This window comes from Bubalus bubalis, chromosome 11, assembly GCF_019923935.1.
Source record: "Bubalus bubalis isolate 160015118507 breed Murrah chromosome 11, NDDB_SH_1, whole genome shotgun sequence".
Lineage (NCBI taxonomy): Eukaryota > Metazoa > Chordata > Mammalia > Artiodactyla > Bovidae > Bubalus > Bubalus bubalis.
Genome location: NC_059167.1, coordinates 26718533 through 26737539, shown reverse-complemented (window position 1 = coordinate 26737539; position 19007 = coordinate 26718533). Strand labels below are relative to the sequence as shown.

Sequence of the window (19007 nt, the reverse complement as noted above, 5' to 3'; positions counted from 1 at the left end):
TCCAGAAGATGTCACATCCACACTGGTGCCGGTGCTGCACGGTTAGCATTGCAGAGCAGTGTTTCTCCTGGTGTCCTTGGTTTTATTATTTTTAATCCCCTAGCTGGTTCATATCAATGTTATAATACTGTCAGTTTCACAGTCTAAAGAAATGACAGCATAGGCATATGGCAGAGGGGGTCAAAGCACAGAGCCCCAGCTCCATCACGCCTTGCACGCTTCCTGGCACATCATACACACTCAGTGATGTCAGTTCCTGTTAGAAAGCATCACTAGGGCCGTCTGCACAGAGTTCACTATTTCCAGTGGGTTTTTTTTTTTTAATGTCCTATAAAACCTCATCTGGAATGGGACCTGCTGGGAATTCAGTTTGTAAACAAGAGAGTAAAGCAGTGTATTGTTAGTCTAGGTGACCTGAAGATCATCTTTAAAAATTTAGGCTTTCTCATACCACCAAAAGCCATGTGGGTTTTGTTTGTCGTATATGTGTTTTGGCTGTGCTGCACAGCTTGTGCGGTCTTAGTTCCCAGGCCAGGGATCAAACTCGTGGCCCCTGCAGCGGAACCCACAGAGTCCTAACCACTGGACTTCCAAGGAAGCCCCAGCCATATGGGCTTAATCTTTAATATTTCTAGAAATACTGAACACAACTGGTGGGAAGACAAAGATTATAAACAAAGCCCTAATACATAAATGGGCTTCCCTGGTGGCTCAGCTGCAATGTGGGAGAACTGGGTTCGATCCCTGGGTTGGGAAGATCCTCTGGAGAAGGGAATGGCCACCCACTCCAGTATTCTGGCCTGGAGAATGACTGTATAGTCCTTGGGGTCACAAAGAGTCGGACACGACTGAGCAACTCACTTTCAATACAATAAATAGTTTTTTACCCAGTATTTGAAGGTCAAGAGAAGGCATAAAGAACAAAAAATAACTGCAGGCTATCTGAAGACCTGAACTCAAGACTTACTGCCAAAAAAAAAAAAAAAAAAGACCGACTGCCAAGCATTAGTGGCCTTGGAATAGTGTGTGTAGCCAGAGAAGGACTAGTGTCTTTCCTTTGGGCCTAGGCATCCTTCAAGATCACTGACCTCCCTGTCCCTGCTCTGACCCTGAGTGGTTAATGGTTTCCCTCCCTATATTCGTAATGTTACTGATAAACAGATTGCATCTCCTCAGATCTGCACCTCAGAGGCTTGCCGTGCAATGAAGATGTATATACATTCTCAATTCAAGGAAGAAAATGTTTATGTGCTGTCAAGTAAAGCAGATTGCAGCAGAATTAGTGTCGAGTTTACGTTGGCTGGGGCAACCCTGGTGGTGCCCGAAAACAGATCAAACCAGCAGAGAGCTGCAGCCATATTCATTTAATGGTGTACCGGGGAAGGGAAGTGGAGGGCTTATTCCCAGGAGGTCTCATAACATGTAAGAATTATTACCAGGGAGTTATGAACCATTTTTGGTAACTGCAGACCCAGGCTGTGGGTGGATAGGGACTAGAATGGGAGAAATGGTATCATCTGTAGAGATCAGATAAATAAGCGATTTTATTGGCACATTGTATCTGGTGATATTAACAAGATAAGCTGTAGGTAGGGTAATTTCTCATCAGATTGAAGATATATTTAGAGCCTGTTTCTCATTATATAATAAAAAGCTACAAATGGAATAGCAGACAATGATATGGGTTTACTTACTGTCACTTAAATGAGTTCAAGGATGACAGGTTTCTTTCATGTATGAGGTACTGGATATCTCATCAGCTGTATAAGGTACTGGATATCTCATCAGATTGTTTGAGGTACTGGATATCTCATCAGATGTATGAGGTACTGGATATCTCATCAGATTGAAGATATATTTAGAGCCTGTTTCTCATTATATAATAAAAAGCTACTAATGGAATAGCAGACAATGATATGGGTTTACTTACTAATTGTCACTTAAATGAGTTCAAGGATGACAGGTTTCTTTCATGTATGAGGTACTGGATATATTTTTTGGAACTCTGACTTAGCATTGGGTTCTAGTTACATTCTAAAGAAAAACCACAATACAGTATTTTATTTATGATTCTATACTATGTGTGTCTTGGAGGTTGGAGATGAGTTATATGTAATACACCTTAAAGAAATCTGCCCTTCAAATACAAAATCAATTCACCTCTCACCCCAAACCACTTTTCAGTATTTTTTTTTTTAAGAAAAGCAGATGGAATAAGATCTATGTCATTAAGATGACCTTTATTGTTTTAATCTGTTGCTTATTTCATTTCCAATTACTTCCTAATAAGACAGCTATTCTACCCTGTCTTCATCTAGATAAGCTCATCTTATTTTTGCTTGAAATTGCTGCAAACTCCCAAATCTGCTAGATCTAGGAAAATTTGTATCTCAATAATAGCATCTCAGTTAGTTATGAATGACATGGATTTCTTTTGATTTGTTTAAAGTTCAAAACTAACAGCAGGGTCAGTAACCCATCTGAGACATCTTCACATATATTTGCTGAATAAACAAAGATAAGTTGAACTCTTAATTATAACTACTATAAATTGGTGCTTATAATGCTTATGGATTTTCCTGTTTTACAGCTTTTGTCTCTAAGATCTTGACAGATTAGATTCAGCTTTACCTTTGTGTGCTAATAGTTCTTTGCTTAATAAGTCTCAGATAAAGCTATAGAATCTTAACAAAAGTAAAATATATTCCTGGAAAAACATCCCCAAATGGGTAACTGAGGTTTACCTATAAAGTATCATGATCCTATAAAAGAAGAGAGATAAGTACAACTACTTTTCAGAAATTCTTCCCTCCATCTTAATGAGTTCTTCATCTGGGGGTGTGCATGGGAGGGGCCAGAGGAGGAGAGAGGAGCCGAGCATCCTGGAGGACCTCACCTCTGGAGCTCCCAGGAGTGCCCTTGGATGTCATATTAAACCCAAAGCAAGTCACTCACTGCAGCACCTTTCATTGGTGTTAACATAAAGCACACAATGGATTATGTATTCAAATAAATGCTTATGGTGCTTTTCACTAAAGTTTAAGAATCTGTAAATAAAGACTCAAAATGTTTCAAAATACACAGTAGCTAAACTGAATCTACCCTCCAGTCAGGCAGGAGAGTAGATAATGCCAGTACCGTTGCTCTGATCAGGACTGGAGTTGTGAGAAACAGGGCTCCAGTTCTCCACCCCCCACTTAACTGAGAGGGACAAGGTTAAGCAGACACCTAGGAACATACTGAAGGGAAACATGGGTAACTTGTAAGCCACTTAATCTTGGAAATCTATACAAGGTATAAAGGATGGGTGGAGCTGGATTCCTGCGTTCTGAACTCCTTCGGCACACAGATTGAATCATTTCTACCCGCCTTCTAAGCACTGACTTCTCTGGTGGCTCAGATGGTAAAGCGTCTGTCTACAATGCGGGAGATCTGGGTTTGATCCCTGGGTCAGGAAGTTCCCTGGAGAAGGAAAAGGCAACTCACTCCAATACTCTTGCCTAGAAAATCCCATGGACGGAGGAGCCTGGTGTCCATGGGGTCGCAAAGAGTCAGACACGACTAAGCGACTTCACATCACATCTAGACACTTAGGGAGAGAAGAGCCTACTATGTCTTGAGGTTCTGAAACCTTTTGGCCGTGAACCTTGATTATCCAAAACTTTCCCAGGAGTGGGTTTGGGTGTAACGAGGTTTTTGTTTCGTTTTTCTCTCTTTCTCTCTCAATTCACATAATGTCATTTTCTCTCCCAACAAGGTTCACTGCAAAGTTTTGAATCCTACTTTTAAAATGTGCTGTATGCTGTGACTTAAATATTCAGTGGGGGGATTTATAATGGGATGCGCGTTATTCAAAATTGGATTTAACTACTTTGCTCTGAGAAAAAAATAGAGGAGGCTTTTGACCCTGGTCCCTTCCCCATCTGCCGGCTCGCTCTCGTTGGCCCCAATGAGGTCGCGCGGCGGGGATTGCCGCCAGGCTGGAAGCGCGACGGTCAGCGTCTCGGCGGCCGGGCGAACTGCTAGATGGAGAGACCTCTGGATCTGCTACCCTCACCGCCCCGCCGCCCCCAGCCCGGCCCCGCCCCGCGCCCGCCCCCTCCGCGCGCATTGGTGCCGCCGCCTGTCGGTCCCCGCGCTCTGGGGAGGGGGCGCCGCGGGGCTGCGGTCCCTCTGCAGAGGGCTGCTCGCTCCCGGTGCGACCGTGGCTTCCGCGTGCCCCGGCGTCCAGCCCTGCGTCGGCCAGGGACCCCGCGGTAAGTGAGAAAGGCGAGGAGGTTGAGGGGAAGAGGGTGCGGGCAGGTGTCCGGTCCGCTGTTCGCCTGTGCGGCAGAGTAGGCGGGAGGTGCCCGCTGGACCACCCAAGGTGGCCAGGGTGAGAATCAGGAAGGTCATTTGTCCGCAGACATCTCCAGCCAGAGCGACCCTCATTGGCTCTGTCCACCCACCTCTTCGTGTTACATCTCCTCCTAGGAGCAGGTGTTGCTGATAGCTTTTTTTCATTCCTTGCCCTTTTGGGGGGGAAATATGGTGTGGGGTTCCTGGCCATTATCATTGTGCAGAGAACTTGAAGCTGGGTTACCTGTTCCACGCCCCAGCATTTTCCTTTTTGAGTACTTTCTCCTGCGCTCTGGCTCCTGCCAAACGCACAATCTAGCCAAAGGAGAGACGCCTTCCTCCAGGAGGAAGCTTCGCCGTCAGCGCCGGGAGATGGGAGAGACTCACTACTTTCCCCAGAGAGTGGCTGCTTTTTGCCTCCGTGCTTCTCTGCTCACGGGAATATGGGGAGGGGTATTTTCTGTGGCAGTAAACTTGCGGTTCTATCAGGAAGTTATAACAGGGACTTTAAGATTGCCGAGGCGATAAAACCATCTGCGCAGGTTAAGGACGAATCAGTCGCAGCTTAGTGTTATGCAAAGTTTTAGTGTCGCTGCCCTGAACCTTCCCCATTTCAGTTAGGTTTTATTTGGATATTTGTTGTATTTCTTCATCTGATATACATTCAAGTGAGCTTCTCAAGCAGTTGTCTTTGGGCAATCTAGGATAATTTCAAATGATACATTTCTAAACATGGTCTAATTTCGATATTTCTATTGGCTCTACATCCTCTGGTTAATAAAAACTCTCAGGCGCTGAGAATTCACAAGAAGGGAGGGGATTTAAAGAGCTATAATCAGCCGTGGTTCTTGTGTTTGGAAGCATATGAGGAGGGACATTGTAAAAATGTTCATATTTTAGTTTCGTCATTGTTGTAGGATGACTTTGTCTTTCTGTCAGAGGAATGGAGTATATAAGACTCAACCTAAGGGGATATTTACATAGATGATGAACTGATTTTCAGAGTTCCAGTTCCTTCTATGGTTCATGGAATCAAGGGCTACCCAAATAAACCTTCAACAGTGAAGGATTTACATTAAAAAACAAACAAAAAACAGTACAAAGAAAGAGTCCTTTTGCTTATTTTAGGACATCCATCTAAAATTCATAGGATTTTTGTTAGGTGACCACCTCACATCTCTGTTCATTGGTACCCTCATACCACTCTGTGGATTGATTTTAAAATATACCTTTATGTTACTAATTAGTTTGCCAATTGCATATCTTATCAACTTATTTTTGGCTTTCAGATTAGTTCCAGAGCCAAGATAATAAAATACAAAGAATTTCAAAAGCTTGATTTTAAAATAGCAAGAACTCATTCTGAGTCTTGGTTCAGTTATGAGTCAATGGGTTACATTATGGTTACATGACCATTAAGCAGTTTTAAAATTTTTTGACTAGTGAGTCTAGTGCAGATTAGCATCTCCAAACAATTCATTTTTCTGATGAAACTCTTAAAGCCCAGTTTCAGAGGACAAGCTTTGAAAACAGGCAATCTTGGGTTGAATCTGAGCTCTGTTATCAACTAGCTGTATAATCGAGAGCAAGTTACTTAACCTATCTAGGCCTAGATTTCTTCATCTGTAGATGGTGATAGCACCACCTCCTCTGTAATGTGGGAGGATTAGAGATGTATATAAAAGTGCTTAGCACTTCCTAATACATAGGAATTGCTCAATAAATGTCAACTGTTTTATCATCATTCACTCTGACCTTCAACTATGTGCTCATTATAGAAAATGTTTGAACAGCAGATACTTAGAAAAAAATGTTAAAATTATACAAACAAATTTACAAGTAGAGAATGACAGTAATGTTAAATTTCCCATGAGCATGTATGAAAAGTAGCACCTCCTTCATGGAACATACATTTTTAGAACAGAAACCTTATGGTATACTGGAAAGAACATTAGAGAGTCAAAGTCTTCAGTTCTAACTCTGGCTCTGACTTCATCTAACTGAGACCTTCAACAGGCCAGCTGCCCACGCTGGAGTTCAGTTTTTTCACCTGGCTCGACTTGAATAATCTCAAATAATCTCTAAGATCTTTGCAACTTCAGAACTCTTTATTGCATGTGGTAAAAAATTACATTAGCTTGCTTATCACCCTGCTCTTCATTGTTTTTTATTGTTTTTGGTGGTAATGGTGATTTTTGTTTCTTAATTTGCAATTCAGAGAATTACATAAACAATTCATAGAAACAGCACAACTCCAGAATTGATAAAATAATAACAGATCTGCAGAGTAATCCAAAATGAAGTTTTAACAAAAAAAAAAAAAGAGTAAAATAAATTCACACTGAAGTCTTTTGTATAGGGCAAAAATAAACCCCAACTTTTATTCTCCAGTCATTTCAGTAAATTAGTATATGGGAAATATGCCAGGTAGAATCATATGCATTCAATTGAAATAGTCTCTATAGAAAACAATAGACTGATAATGAAATAAAATATCCCTCTTTTCTCTTATCAGGTTGCTCCTTAAATAAAACAAAAATCTATCCAGTAAAAGGGCTTTCATGAAGAAATTAGCGAAATTACAATAGAGAATGTAGGCATTTGTATAACTGAAGAAACCACCTAAAATGACTATATGGAGTAAGACAAAAGGAATGATTACATCTGGAAGAAATTTTACTCAGTGTGATATTTTTGCCCACTTTTTTGTCATAATAGACTGCTAAGGAAGAGACGATATAGTTTTCTAGAGGAAGAAAAGTGTAATGTGAAAATGGAGATCACAGTTTCTGAAATACAAGTAGAAAGCAAGGATGAGACGAGATCAGCAGAAGTTAGACCTCAGGATGAGAGGCAGGAGGAAAAAGCATCGATGCTTTGCTTCAAGAGAAGAAAAAAAGCAGCCAAAGCAATGAAGCCTGAAGCCAGCTCTAAAGCTGCTGATGCAGCAAAGAAGTGTCCTCCAGAAGCGCGAGCTTCTGATCAGCCACAGCGCCCTGGCAGGGCCTGGGACTCAATCAAACGCCTTGTAACACGCAGGAAAAGGTCAGAGTCTTCAAAGCAGCAAAAGCCCTTTAAGGCTAAACTGCAATCTGAAATCAATGCTGAGGATGCTAATCCTTCTAAGAAAAAGGTAAAATCCAGACTCAAGATTCCCTGCATAAAATTCTCAAAAGGAGAGAAAAGAAGTAATCACTCCAAAATCATAGAAGACTCAGACCGCAGTGTCAAAGTCCAAGAGGCTGAAAATCTGGTTACAAAAACTCAGACCCAATCAGATGACCAGGCAACAAAGAGCAAGTCGCCCCAGGATGTAAGGGAAGATGTCTCACAGAAAGGGGACAATGAGGTCTGTGAATCAAATGTGAACAGCAGCATAACTTCTCCTGGAGAGAAAGTGATTTCAGTAGAACTTGAGTTAGATATGGGTCATTCTGCTATTCAAACAGGAACTCTAATCCTTGAAAATACTGAAATGCTTGAGGAAAAACAAAGCATTCAACCTCAGCACGTGAGCCCATTGGAAGCTTCGGACACAGAACAGGAGCTCCCAGTGGGTTCTGAAGTTCCTCCCTCACCTGCAGTCCCAGATCAACAAATTCTGGAAGAAGCCAGAAATGGTGTCCTAGAAAGTGGACCAGATTGGAAGGAGCATGAAAGTATAGAGATTGTTGTTGAGGAGAGTAAGCCAAAAGATACTGAATTGAGCCAGGAATTGGATTTTCAAGAAAATGAGATCACTGCAGAAAAACCCAAACCAGAAGAAAGCAAAAGAATGGAGCCAATTGCTATTATTATCACAGACACTGAAATCAGTGAATTTGATGTTAAGAAATCTAAAAATGTCCCTAAGCCATTCTTAATTTCAATTGAAAATGAGCAAGTAGGGGTTTTTGCTAATGACAGTGGTTTTGAGGGTAGAACTTCGGAACAATATGAAACACTCTTAATAGAAACAGCTTCTTCTCTTGTCAAGAATGCTATCCAGTTGTCTATAGAACAGCTTGTTAATGAAATGGCCTCTGATGATAATACAATAAACAATTGTCTACAGTGACAATTTTTAGATCATGGGAGGGAAAACAAAAGCTTAATAGTTAATTATTTTACATATTCGTGGCATTTCTTTTTTCAGCAACAAATGAGAGATTTAGCATCTGGAATTTAACCCAACACAATTCCAACCTAGAAGTCAAGTGCTAAAGAATGAATCAAGTTATAAAACCCTCCCTACCACTGAAATGCAGCCATTTCTGGATTGGAGGAAGTCAGTACAAATTGCAATGAAAAGTGACATCAGGGGAGTTGCTAAAATGGTTTCTGGAGATTAGAGTGCTTGGGAGAAGATACATTTAATGAGTACTTGCAGTATGCCATAAGCTCTTTCATGTCCTCTGATGTCACAAAGCCTGGTTTCCTTTTGATAGTTCAACACTGTGTATAGGTTAATATCTATTTTGTTTTCTGTTGTTTGCATTCTGTTTTCAACAACTTTTTTTTACAGTGCACTTTTATGTTATTTGAAATGATGAATATGGTGAACTGTTTTTGTGAATGTGTGATTTATAGTAGTAAGACTACTGCCTAGGACTTACACTCCTAGGCAGTAGCCTTACCTCAAAACAATACTGCAAACCAAAATATATATGTATATAGTTTGATTAAACATGAGTGGTTTTCTAGTCTTGCTCAAGTTCCTTACAAAAGCCATTCACAAACTACTTGAAACAGGCAAGTAATTACCAAGTGCAAAGGTGTGGATACAGGGAGTGCGTTTTCCCTCTCCATCTTTCTTCTACCCCAGAAAGACCTGTGTAAATCCACTTATGCAAGACCACCTGCTGAAAACCTAAAAAAAAAAAAAAAAAAGCAACAACAAAAACAAAAAGTGGAATGTTATTTTCCATCCAGGAGAAGACAAACTTCCCAAGTAACAAGTGATCACAGGTGACACAGGATTCATCTTGCAAGATTAAATCTCTGAAGACTATATACATCAATCTCTCCTCGAAAAGGGGAGAGTGGATTCAAAGCCAACCTGGCAGTAAAAGTCCTAGGAAATCACAATCAATTCAGTTCAGTTGCTCAGTCGTGTCCGACTCTTTGTGACCCCATGGACTCAGCATGCCAGGCCTCCCTATCCATCACCAACCCCGGAACTTACTCAAACTCATGTCCATTGAGTTGGTGATGCCATCTAACCATCTCATCCTCTGTCGTCCCCTTCTCCTCCTGCCCTCAATCTTCCCAGCATCAGGGTCTTTTCAAATGAGTCAACTCTTCGCATCAGGTGGCCAAAGTATTGGAGTTTCGGCTTCAACATCAGTCCTTCCAATGAATATTCAGGACTGATTTCCTCTAAGATGGACTGGTTGGATTGTGATTTATTAGGAAATCACAATAATTTAATGAAAATATTACTCATGCTTGCTCAAGAATGAGCCAAATACATAGCTGAATATAAAGTAGAAAGTTATTACTAAAGTACATTATATTTTAAATGCTAGTATTCTTTCATTGTGCCTATGTGTTGAGAGACACCAGTAAACATTTTACATGAATATTGAAAATTTACTTTTTCATCAGTACTTAGTCCAGCTAATCCCTTACACAAAAAAAATGAACTTAATATAGCAAGAAGGGCTAGTGTTTTATTTAGTTATTTAAATCATCAATCTCAGTGATTGCCATATTTTTTGAAAAAGTAATTGTTTCAGCCTTTCCTTGTGTGAAATAGCCATAAGACTGCAATACACTTCCCTACCTCACAGGTCAGGGTTCACATTGTACAGTCCCCTACTGAGTGACAGTGTCACTCTGAAAGTAGATGAAATAGCTAAGAACTTTCACTTGAGTTGTAAGGTACTTGTTAAAGGTATTCGTATGTTCTTAAAGAAAAGAATGTATGTTAGATGATTTAAAATGATCTGGTGACTTCCTGCATTATTTATGGATTGCATACAGAAAGTATGTGCTAATTTGTCCCTTAGAATCTAGTTTCTTCCTTTAAGTACCTATTGAGACCTCTGGCAAAAGAATGTGACTTTGGAACTAAACCAGATAATGGATATTATTAGCAAGATTCTTTGTTGAAGTGTAAAAGTATTTCCCCAGATTTTCCTCCCTTCATGCTTATAACCTTGCAGGGAGGGAGCGCAGGGAAGGAAACTACCAGTCCTTCAATTTACAAGATGAAAAGTGGATCTTTCAAAACATGACCCAAGAAATCAATTTCTTTTAATTATATAACTCTTAAGCAAAAGACTGCTAAGTCATCCTCCCTAAAAATACTTTTTAATTCACTATATGTGGTGCTAATGGACTTGGACAGCTACCAGCAACTACATATTTAAAAGTGAGCAATTTAAAAAAAAAAAACTGACTAAAGTTGGTGCGTTTTACAGAGTTTTGAAGAATCCTGCCTTCATTTACTGCAAGGATGGCTCAAGCCAATATACTTGATTGTAAGTTTTTAGTAATTTCTCATGAATGAGCAAAAAGTATAGCACTTACCAGTTATTGAAAATATTTTCAAATGTTTAGGTATATTTATTTGGGAGTTTTAAAAACATGTGAGATAAATATGTGTAATGATTATTTTCTAAGACTAAGTAGTCCTAGATTTCTGCTGTTTTTCTTCCCTTTGTGGTGTGATACATATTTGGTTAGAATGTATTATAATTGAGTGTTTTTGTGATGAAATGTGTACTTTATTTGCATTCATTCTTAAATGGTTTCTCCTCAATCTTTTCTATTGAGAATATCTGGTGAATTAAGTAGGATTCCAGTTTGAAAAAGGAATCCAGAAATGCACTGGTCTCAATCTGATTATTCTGCTACATGGCCAAATTCTACTTACTGTGAATTCTAAGATGATCTAAATTGTTTTGCTCTTATAGAAATAATCAAGAATCAGATGACTTAGGAGTCTCTCATAAAATATTTTTTATTTTAAGCAATTTGACCTTATATGTAAGACATGAAGTGAATGTAAATAGGTTCTTATTCAATTCATATCCACTTGATAGTATTAAAATATCACTTAAAATGCAATTTAATAACACATTAATTTTCCTTTAAGTTTGCTGTGGTATAAATGCTGCTTTTAATGAACATTCATCAATTAGCTGGGATTCAGTTTCTCTTGAACTCAGAATTTTACAAGGCTAGTTTGTTTATCAGATGATTTTTCAGCACATTATATTCCCCCTTCTGAGAGTCCTGTTATTCAGTTTGCTTTACAACAAGAATAAGAAAATCCTCCTCTATTTTGTGTAGCACTAGCCACTTAGCATTTTCTCAAAGTACTTTATAGGGTATAAAAATAGTCCCTGGTAACATTTAAGTAAAGGCAGCAGGAAACAAAAGAACATTCAAGTAGAAATTAGGTTCCCTGCCACCTCCACCTCAAAGAACAATAAGCATGTGGCACAAATAGAGTTCTTCAGAAAAACTGTCTGCATAATTTTCTTTGAAGATAATCTATTTGACAGCACGAAGTTTGTGATCTTAATTGGTCTACTATTTAGTGAAGTCTTAGACACTCGATTGATGTATTTCTGAGAGAATACGTTATTTCACCAGTATGTATGACTCACCTTCCTGCTAAAGGCTTTTAGAAATACACATTGTGAGAGGGCACCAGTCCAATCTGGCTTCTGCAAAAAATCCAGAGTTAACTTCATCCGTAAGTTTCTAACTTCAAGTTGCCTTATTTTTTTATAGTTTAAGACTTAATTTGAGGGGGGGACAGTTTACAGCGGAATTTTTAACGTAATGGTTAGGTTTCAGAATCCTATTGTTTGAAGAGATCCTCTTAATGTCAACTTTATTCAGATGTGTGAAGTCTGCTTTTTAATTTCACCTGATACTCAATACATTAGGGGTAGACTTCTCTGTCTGCCCTTTCTGCATTTTTAAAGATCTTTATTTAAGGTTTAGAGTTCTGTAGGTTCAAATTCCTGTGATGTTTTATTGTGTAACTTACAGTTTCTTATTATACAGAATTCAAATTTTCAGTATATAGTACATTTTATGGTACATTTTTGAAAAGATTTTTTTGTAATCCTTAGTTAACAAAAAATTTAACAGAAAGCAACTACTTAAATTTAGGTTGAATTCAATGTATTCAATGTTTTGGGTATGACACATCCCAAACACTGATAAAGGGGACAGACTCTCTGCCCTTGAAAAGCCCAACCTGGGAAACAGCAGCAACTGAAACAGGGACCAGGGTTAAGGAAAGAGCCACAGGGACGAGCACTGTGATGCACTGCGGGCGAGACCAAAGAGAGGAATTCATGTTGTCAGGTGTGGGGAGATGGTCATATAAGTACAGGGGCAGCTTGATAGCATTTGGTTTCTAAGTAGTTTTAAAGTATATTCCTTCTGATTTGTGAACAGGTGCAGGAAAAAAGCCTGCATAATGTTACATATTTATAGTAGTTCTTTGTCTGTAAAAATGTTAATTGGATGAGCTATTATGAAAGCAAAAGTTCTAATTTGTATTTCTCATTAAAATTAGTACTATATTACTGTGGATCAGATGCAAATATTAAAGAAATAATACTCTGTAAAAAAGTTTTAATCTGAATTAATAATATGTACTGAATATTAATATAAAATAAATGTGATATTGGTTCATGTTTATTTACCCAGGTCTTTTAAGAGAAACATGGTATAGTACATTAATTTCCTAAAACCATAAAGATCACAGATTGAAACTGAGTTAGCACCACCAAAAGTTTTGCTCTGCTGAGTGTTGGCCAGATATTATGATGACATGCCTAAGAGCCCACCTCCAGGAAAGAGAAGGAAAACACCTTGAACTTGAATTGAGTTTCACTGAAATAATTCCACCTAAAGGGCAATTCTGATTGTGATGCCATCTATGAACCTGACAGAAGTGCACTTGTTTTCATCTCTTGCTGTTCTTGTATTTTCTGTATTAACTGACACATTGTTAATAATCTATATGGTTACCAAATAACTAAGCAACCTTGATGCAAAAAAAATGCTTATTCAGATGGTGCCTGCTAAAGCTGGATGTTTCAAAGGTTCTGTTTACTAAGACACCAGTTTTCTTCCCTAAACACTGACAACCCTGTTTTTCTGAAGCACAGACCAATGACAATAATTAGGCTCTAGGAAAAAATGTGCTTTCCAAACCTTGGGATCAATTTAAAGTTGATAACATCTTAAAAGTCCTAAAACTAAACTTTGTTCTGAAGTAAAATGTCTTGTTAATGTACACTGTACATACGGTATTTAATATTTCACGCTTTGTGGAATTAAAATTTTTTATTAAGTCACATCTTTCTAATTTAAGAGAATAGTACATAACCTTTTGCAACACTTGTCCTCACAGGCAATTCTGCCCTTTATGCTAAGTCTGGAGCCCCCAATCACTTTGTGAAGTACATACCTTTTTTTCCCTGAAGTTTGAGATCATTGGAGGCTAAGTTTCTGAATTTAGGAAAAAGAGTGAGTAAATATGTATCTGTACATGAGCACACTATACATTCACAGAAAATCCTCAGCAAAGCTGGGCACAGATACCACAGTTAAGAAAAACCTAGGTGAGGGGAGGATGCCTCCTAGGGTGGAAAACTCCTAAACTTAAAACTGTCTCTAACTTATCGTAACAGCAATGGTAGCAGTGTCTAGCAGTTTCTGCATTTTACAAGACCAGATGCACTTTCTTCACAATTTGTTTCATGGCTAGACTCAAATAGGACTTTTGGCCTTATCTTGATCTCTGCATGCATGCTAAGTCACTTCAGTCATGTCCAACTCTTTGCAACCCTATGGACTGTGGCCTGCCAGGCTCCTCTGTCCATCGGGATTCTCCAGGCAAGCATACTGGAGTGGGTTGCCAAGTCCTTCTCCAGGGGATCTTCCCAACCCAGGGACTGAACCCACGTCTCTTACGTCTCCTGCATTGGTAGGCAGGTTCTTTACCACTATCACCACCTGGGAAGCTCTGTCTTGATCTTTATGACAGTGCAATTCTGGGGCAGGGATTAAACTTTTCCTATACTTTTCTCAGCTATAACTGTGGCCAAAAAAACAGGTCTTCCAATTTTGTACTCCTGAGAGATGTTTGTGCCTGCTCAGTCATGTCCCATTCTTGGCAACTCCACGGACTATTGCCCACCAGGTTCTTCTATCCATAGAATTTTCCTGGCAAGAATACTGGAGTGGATGGCCATTTCTTCTGTCTAGGAGTGACAAAAGCTGGTGCAGTCATTTGTATACTTGTACTCAAACCTTTGAATCCCAAATCCATACTGTATCTGCAGGTCACAGGACGGTCTGGTCAGTACAGTGACAAGCGGGCCTCTGGACCACATCTGTGATCAGTCACAGTCATGACTAATGCAGCTACAGGCGTGTATGCTCAAGTCAATCAAATATCTTCATATATAAATTACAATGCAGAGGTTCCATGTGGAACAGCCATTTGTAGTATAAAAACAGAGTATCACCTCTCCTTTAAACAGGTCAACTGAAACTCGTGTTTCTATCTCCCTGATCAGAATGACTAGTTGTCCTCTGTGTAAAGCTGAGATGCACCAAATGCCAAAATAATTGGTCACTCACAATTCAATTCAGGTGAAAAACTCAACCTGAGTTTTTGATCTTTTATCCAGATGTGCCACAGCCTCATCAGTAATTTGTCTGATTTGAGTGAATTTCAGAATCACCTTTTTAGTTTCATGAGTTTTTCTCTGTACTCTTAATGTCTAGATGGTGGTGGTGGTTTTTTGTTTTTTTTTTTTTCCTGACCCATGGAAGGATTAATAGTGAATGATAATCATTATGGCTCATTAAACTTTAAGACTTTTCTATATTTATCTGGGTGGTCTTAATCTTTTCTTCATTAAGGTGTAATTTACATACAGTAAAATCCACCCTGTTCTACAGGTGCACAGTTCTACAAATTTTAACAAACACATGATTGAGTCACCTAGGGAGTATTCATTTTTTCTTCATTGTTCTTTATACCACCTGTGTATTTTAGTTTAATATAATTTCCTGGCTAGACAAGTGAAAACTGTCACTTGCTGCAGAAATTCAAAATAAGGGCTTCTTAAATTGAACATTTAAACCAGGATAAGCAAAGACAGGGCTGCCCCGCACAGCTGTGCAAACTGCAAGCCTAACGCCAGAAGTATGCATTTGGTGAGTGGCGCCCCCTAGTGTTATTGTGCATAATTTGCATGGCTCTACATGGTGGGTCTGAAGCTAACCATCAACTGGAGAAATCTGAAAAACTGTGGTTAACAGTGAAACAGGAGACGTTCAGCATTTTAAAAAGGTGTTCTCCATTTATATGCCTTTCCTCCCAAATTTTGAAATGCTGTGATAGATGACAGGTACCACTGAGCTCATAGCATGGACTGTGTGCACACATGTAAAAGAAGGGCAGTGTGGGAAATGAGAACTGGTCCAGTAAAAAAATCTTTTTGAGATGCACTCCACTGGAACCTTTGGTCTGCATTTCAAAACCTTTTCTCTTATCTCTGCAAATGCTGTATCCTTTTCCTAAAGAACCACACCATAGGTTCTTTAGATTTTCCTCCCTACAAGGCACTTGGTACAAATGCCAGTTATCAAAAAAACTATTTTTTAAGAATTAGATACTTACCTACATATGGTTTGGACTAAGTACCATATGGCTTCCCTTATAGAAAAATGTGGCAGAGCTAAATTCGTAAGATCTCATTCCTCAAGGGCCTGTTTGGTCCACAAGAATCTAACATGCACCTTCTCGAAACTGAGTAATAACATAGATCATACAGCAGGTGACTTCAGATGATGAAGGCCTCCTTCTTGCACAAGCTTCTCCTCCACTTCCCAAGAGAGCCAGGACTGCTGTACAGAGCAGCCCTCCCATAGCACTGCTGTTCCTTCAGATTTCTGACATGAAAGGACACCAAGATTTCTAGCAGCTTAAAGGAAGATCTTTTATTTCAACATTATATAAATAAACACTGGAAGAGAATTTATCTGGGAGGAAGCAGGTTCATTGCCCAAGCTGGTTAATCAGTTGTAAAATAAATGTAAGAGAAGTATTTAGTGATGAGGCACAAAGCCCAAGGATAATATTAACAGCACTACTGCAAGCAGAAACAGTGGAGAGGAAAGGGTAGCCTGCATTCACTCAGCATTGGAAGGCACAAGAACTCTATGAGAGAATGTCTCAGCCTACTCAGAGAATGAAACTGGCTGGAAGGAAGCAAATGAAGACGGAAAAAGAACACCAGCTTAGAAAGTCAGGTGTTAAATCACAGTTGAAAATAAAGTAAGTTCCAGAAAATAATATACAGGCTAACCTCACTGGCTGTGCATATGAAGGAAAGAAACAAAAGGTAAGAAACTAGGGAGTATTTACTCATATGTCCCTGGATTTATCTACTAACCCGTCAGAACACTAAAAACTGAGTTTGATGCCTGATTAAAGGAACAAATGTGATTGAGACTAAAATGCCTAAGGCTTAATGGTAAAGAATCTGCTTGCTATACAGGAGACCCGGGTTTGATCCCTGGGTTGGGAAGATCCCCTGGAGAAGGAAATGGCAACCCACTCCAGTCTTCTTGCCTAGAGGATTCTATGGACAGAGGAGCCTGGTATGCTGCATTCCATGGGATTGCAAAGAGTCATACAAGACTGAGCAACTAACACTTTCACTTAATGTTAAAGACTTACAAGCATCCTCAGAAATTATTGATATAAGAAGCATACTAAATGATATTTTCAAGTTATCTGCTGCTATACAGGTAAATTGGGAGCATCTTGATCAAAGCAGGATGTCAATATATTTCAGTACCTAGTATATTAGGGAATGCTAGGAAGCTTTTCATTAATCTTGACTCTATAAAGTGAGACAAAATCCCAAAGAATCTAAGTACTAAATAAATTTGAATTAAACAAATAGTGATGCCAAATTTGAGAATAAAGTTCAGTTCAGTCGCTCAGTCATATCCGACTCTTTGCGACCCCATGGAATGCAGCACACCAGGCTTCCCTGTCCTCCACCATCTCCTGGAGTTTGCTGAAACTCATGTCCATTGAGTCAGTGATGCCATCCAACCATCTCATCCTCTGTTGTCCCCTTCTCCTGCCTTCTGTCTTTCCCAGCATCAAAGTCTTTTCCAATGAGTCAGTTCTTTGCATCAGGTGGCCAAAGTATTGGAGTTTCAGCTTCAGCATCAGTCCTCCCAATGAATATTCAGGGCTGATTTCCTTTAGGACGGACTGGTTGGATCTCCCTGCAGTCCAAGGGACTCTCAAGAGTCTTCTCCAACACCACAGTTCAAAAGCATCAATTCTTCGGCGCTCAGCTTTCTTTATAGTCCAACTCTCACATCCATACATGACCACAGGAAAGACCATAGCTTTGACTAGAGGGACCTTTATCAGCCTAGTCAAAGGTATGTGAAAGACTTTTAAAAGGTACACTGGTGCCACCTTTTGGCCAAATTAAATATTTATACAAATTACAACTTATGATCACATTTTAATTTCACAGAGAACTTATTAGGGACACAATTGTTTAATTCAAAGATTATATGAGTAGATTTTAGACAGTCCTGTTGCTTAATACATCTACAATTTTTAATAATCACATTTTTATTTTTGAAAAGATGGGATCAAGTTAATACAAATAGAAATTTAATTCTTGGCACCACTGACATTTTGGCTGGACAGTTCTTTGTTGTGGGGGCTATAATCTGTGCTGTAGGATGTTCAGAGTACCCCTGATTTATCTACCTACTAGATGCCAGCAGCAACCTTCTTCTAGCCCCACCCGGTTGTGACAAATACCTCCACACTGCTAAATGTCACCATGGTGAGGGGGGATCACCCAGTGTGATAATTAACTTTATGTGTCAACTTGACATGGCCACAGGATACCCAGAAATTTGGTCAAACATTATTATGGGCGTGTCTCTGTTTCTGAATGAGTTAACATTTAACTCAGTAGACTGAGTGAAGATTTCCTCTCTCATGTGAGTAGCCCTCGTACAATCAACTGAAGGCCTGAATTGAACAAAAAGGCTGACCCTCCTGAGAATAATGGAACTTCTGCCTATTAGCTGGGACAGTGGGCTTTTCCTGCCTTTATGAGTCGCAAGCTGCAAAGTTTGGACTGGAACTACCTCACCCGCTCCCCTGGGTCTCCAGCCTGCCACCAGCAGATCTTGGGACTTGGCCTCCATATTTGCATAAGCCAATTATTTATAATCAACCAGTCAATCTCTTTCTCTCCCTTTCTCCCTCTCTCACAAACACAGACACATACACATACTCACACAGTGTGGTTCTGTTTCTCTGGAGAACCCCAATTAATACATCCTGGCTAAAAATCGCTGTTGCAGATTCCACTACTGGAGGGATAGTAAAAAGGGAAGAGAGAAAGGAGCAAAGCAAGAAACTTCCAGAAAATTACTAGATACTACCTTTCCAGAGATACCAGCTGACAAGCACTTGATGAGGACACAACTTTTCTATTAACACAGATTATTGCTGACAAGAATTGGACCCACTGATGCATTTTTGCATCACACATCCAAAATGTTACCTGATACACAGACTACTTACCTCAACACTAGGAAGACAACATTTGGCAGACACTGCTGTAAAATAAGAACACATTCTATAA

General features: G+C 39.5%; 2 protein-coding genes across 6 annotated transcripts in view; one reads left to right on the top strand and one right to left on the bottom strand.

The window, feature by feature from the left end:
* Positions 1-7111: 7111 nt before the first annotated feature.
* Positions 7112-8395, top strand: AKAP5 (A-kinase anchoring protein 5). The gene has a single exon (XM_006072171.3). The coding sequence runs from the start codon at positions 7112-7114 to the stop codon at positions 8393-8395; it is 1284 nt and encodes a 427-aa protein (XP_006072233.3).
* A 424-nt stretch (positions 8396-8819) lies between these two features.
* The window catches only part of ZBTB25 (zinc finger and BTB domain containing 25), a 32468-nt gene continuing 22280 nt past the window's right edge, over positions 8820-19007 (bottom strand). Inside the window, exons 5-7 of one of the 5 annotated variants that reach the window (XM_044924860.1) lie at positions 18947-18981; positions 13763-13803; positions 9060-9187 (exon numbers count right to left, since the gene is read on the bottom strand). In XM_044924860.1, the coding sequence (XP_044780795.1) occupies positions 13786-13803; positions 18947-18981 (53 nt within the window). In that variant the 3' untranslated portion in view covers positions 9060-9187; positions 13763-13785. Of the gene's footprint in view, positions 9188-10706; positions 13804-18946; positions 18982-19007 lie in introns of those variants that run through there. The other 4 variants (XM_025295387.2, XM_025295388.3, XM_044924861.2 and 1 more) reach the window with 4 other exon arrangements.

Excerpts from the sequence above, each read along its gene's own strand:
- AKAP5 (XM_006072171.3), top strand. The coding sequence starts at position 7,112 with ATGGAGATCACAGTTTCTGAAATACAAGTAGAAAGCAAGGATGAGACG.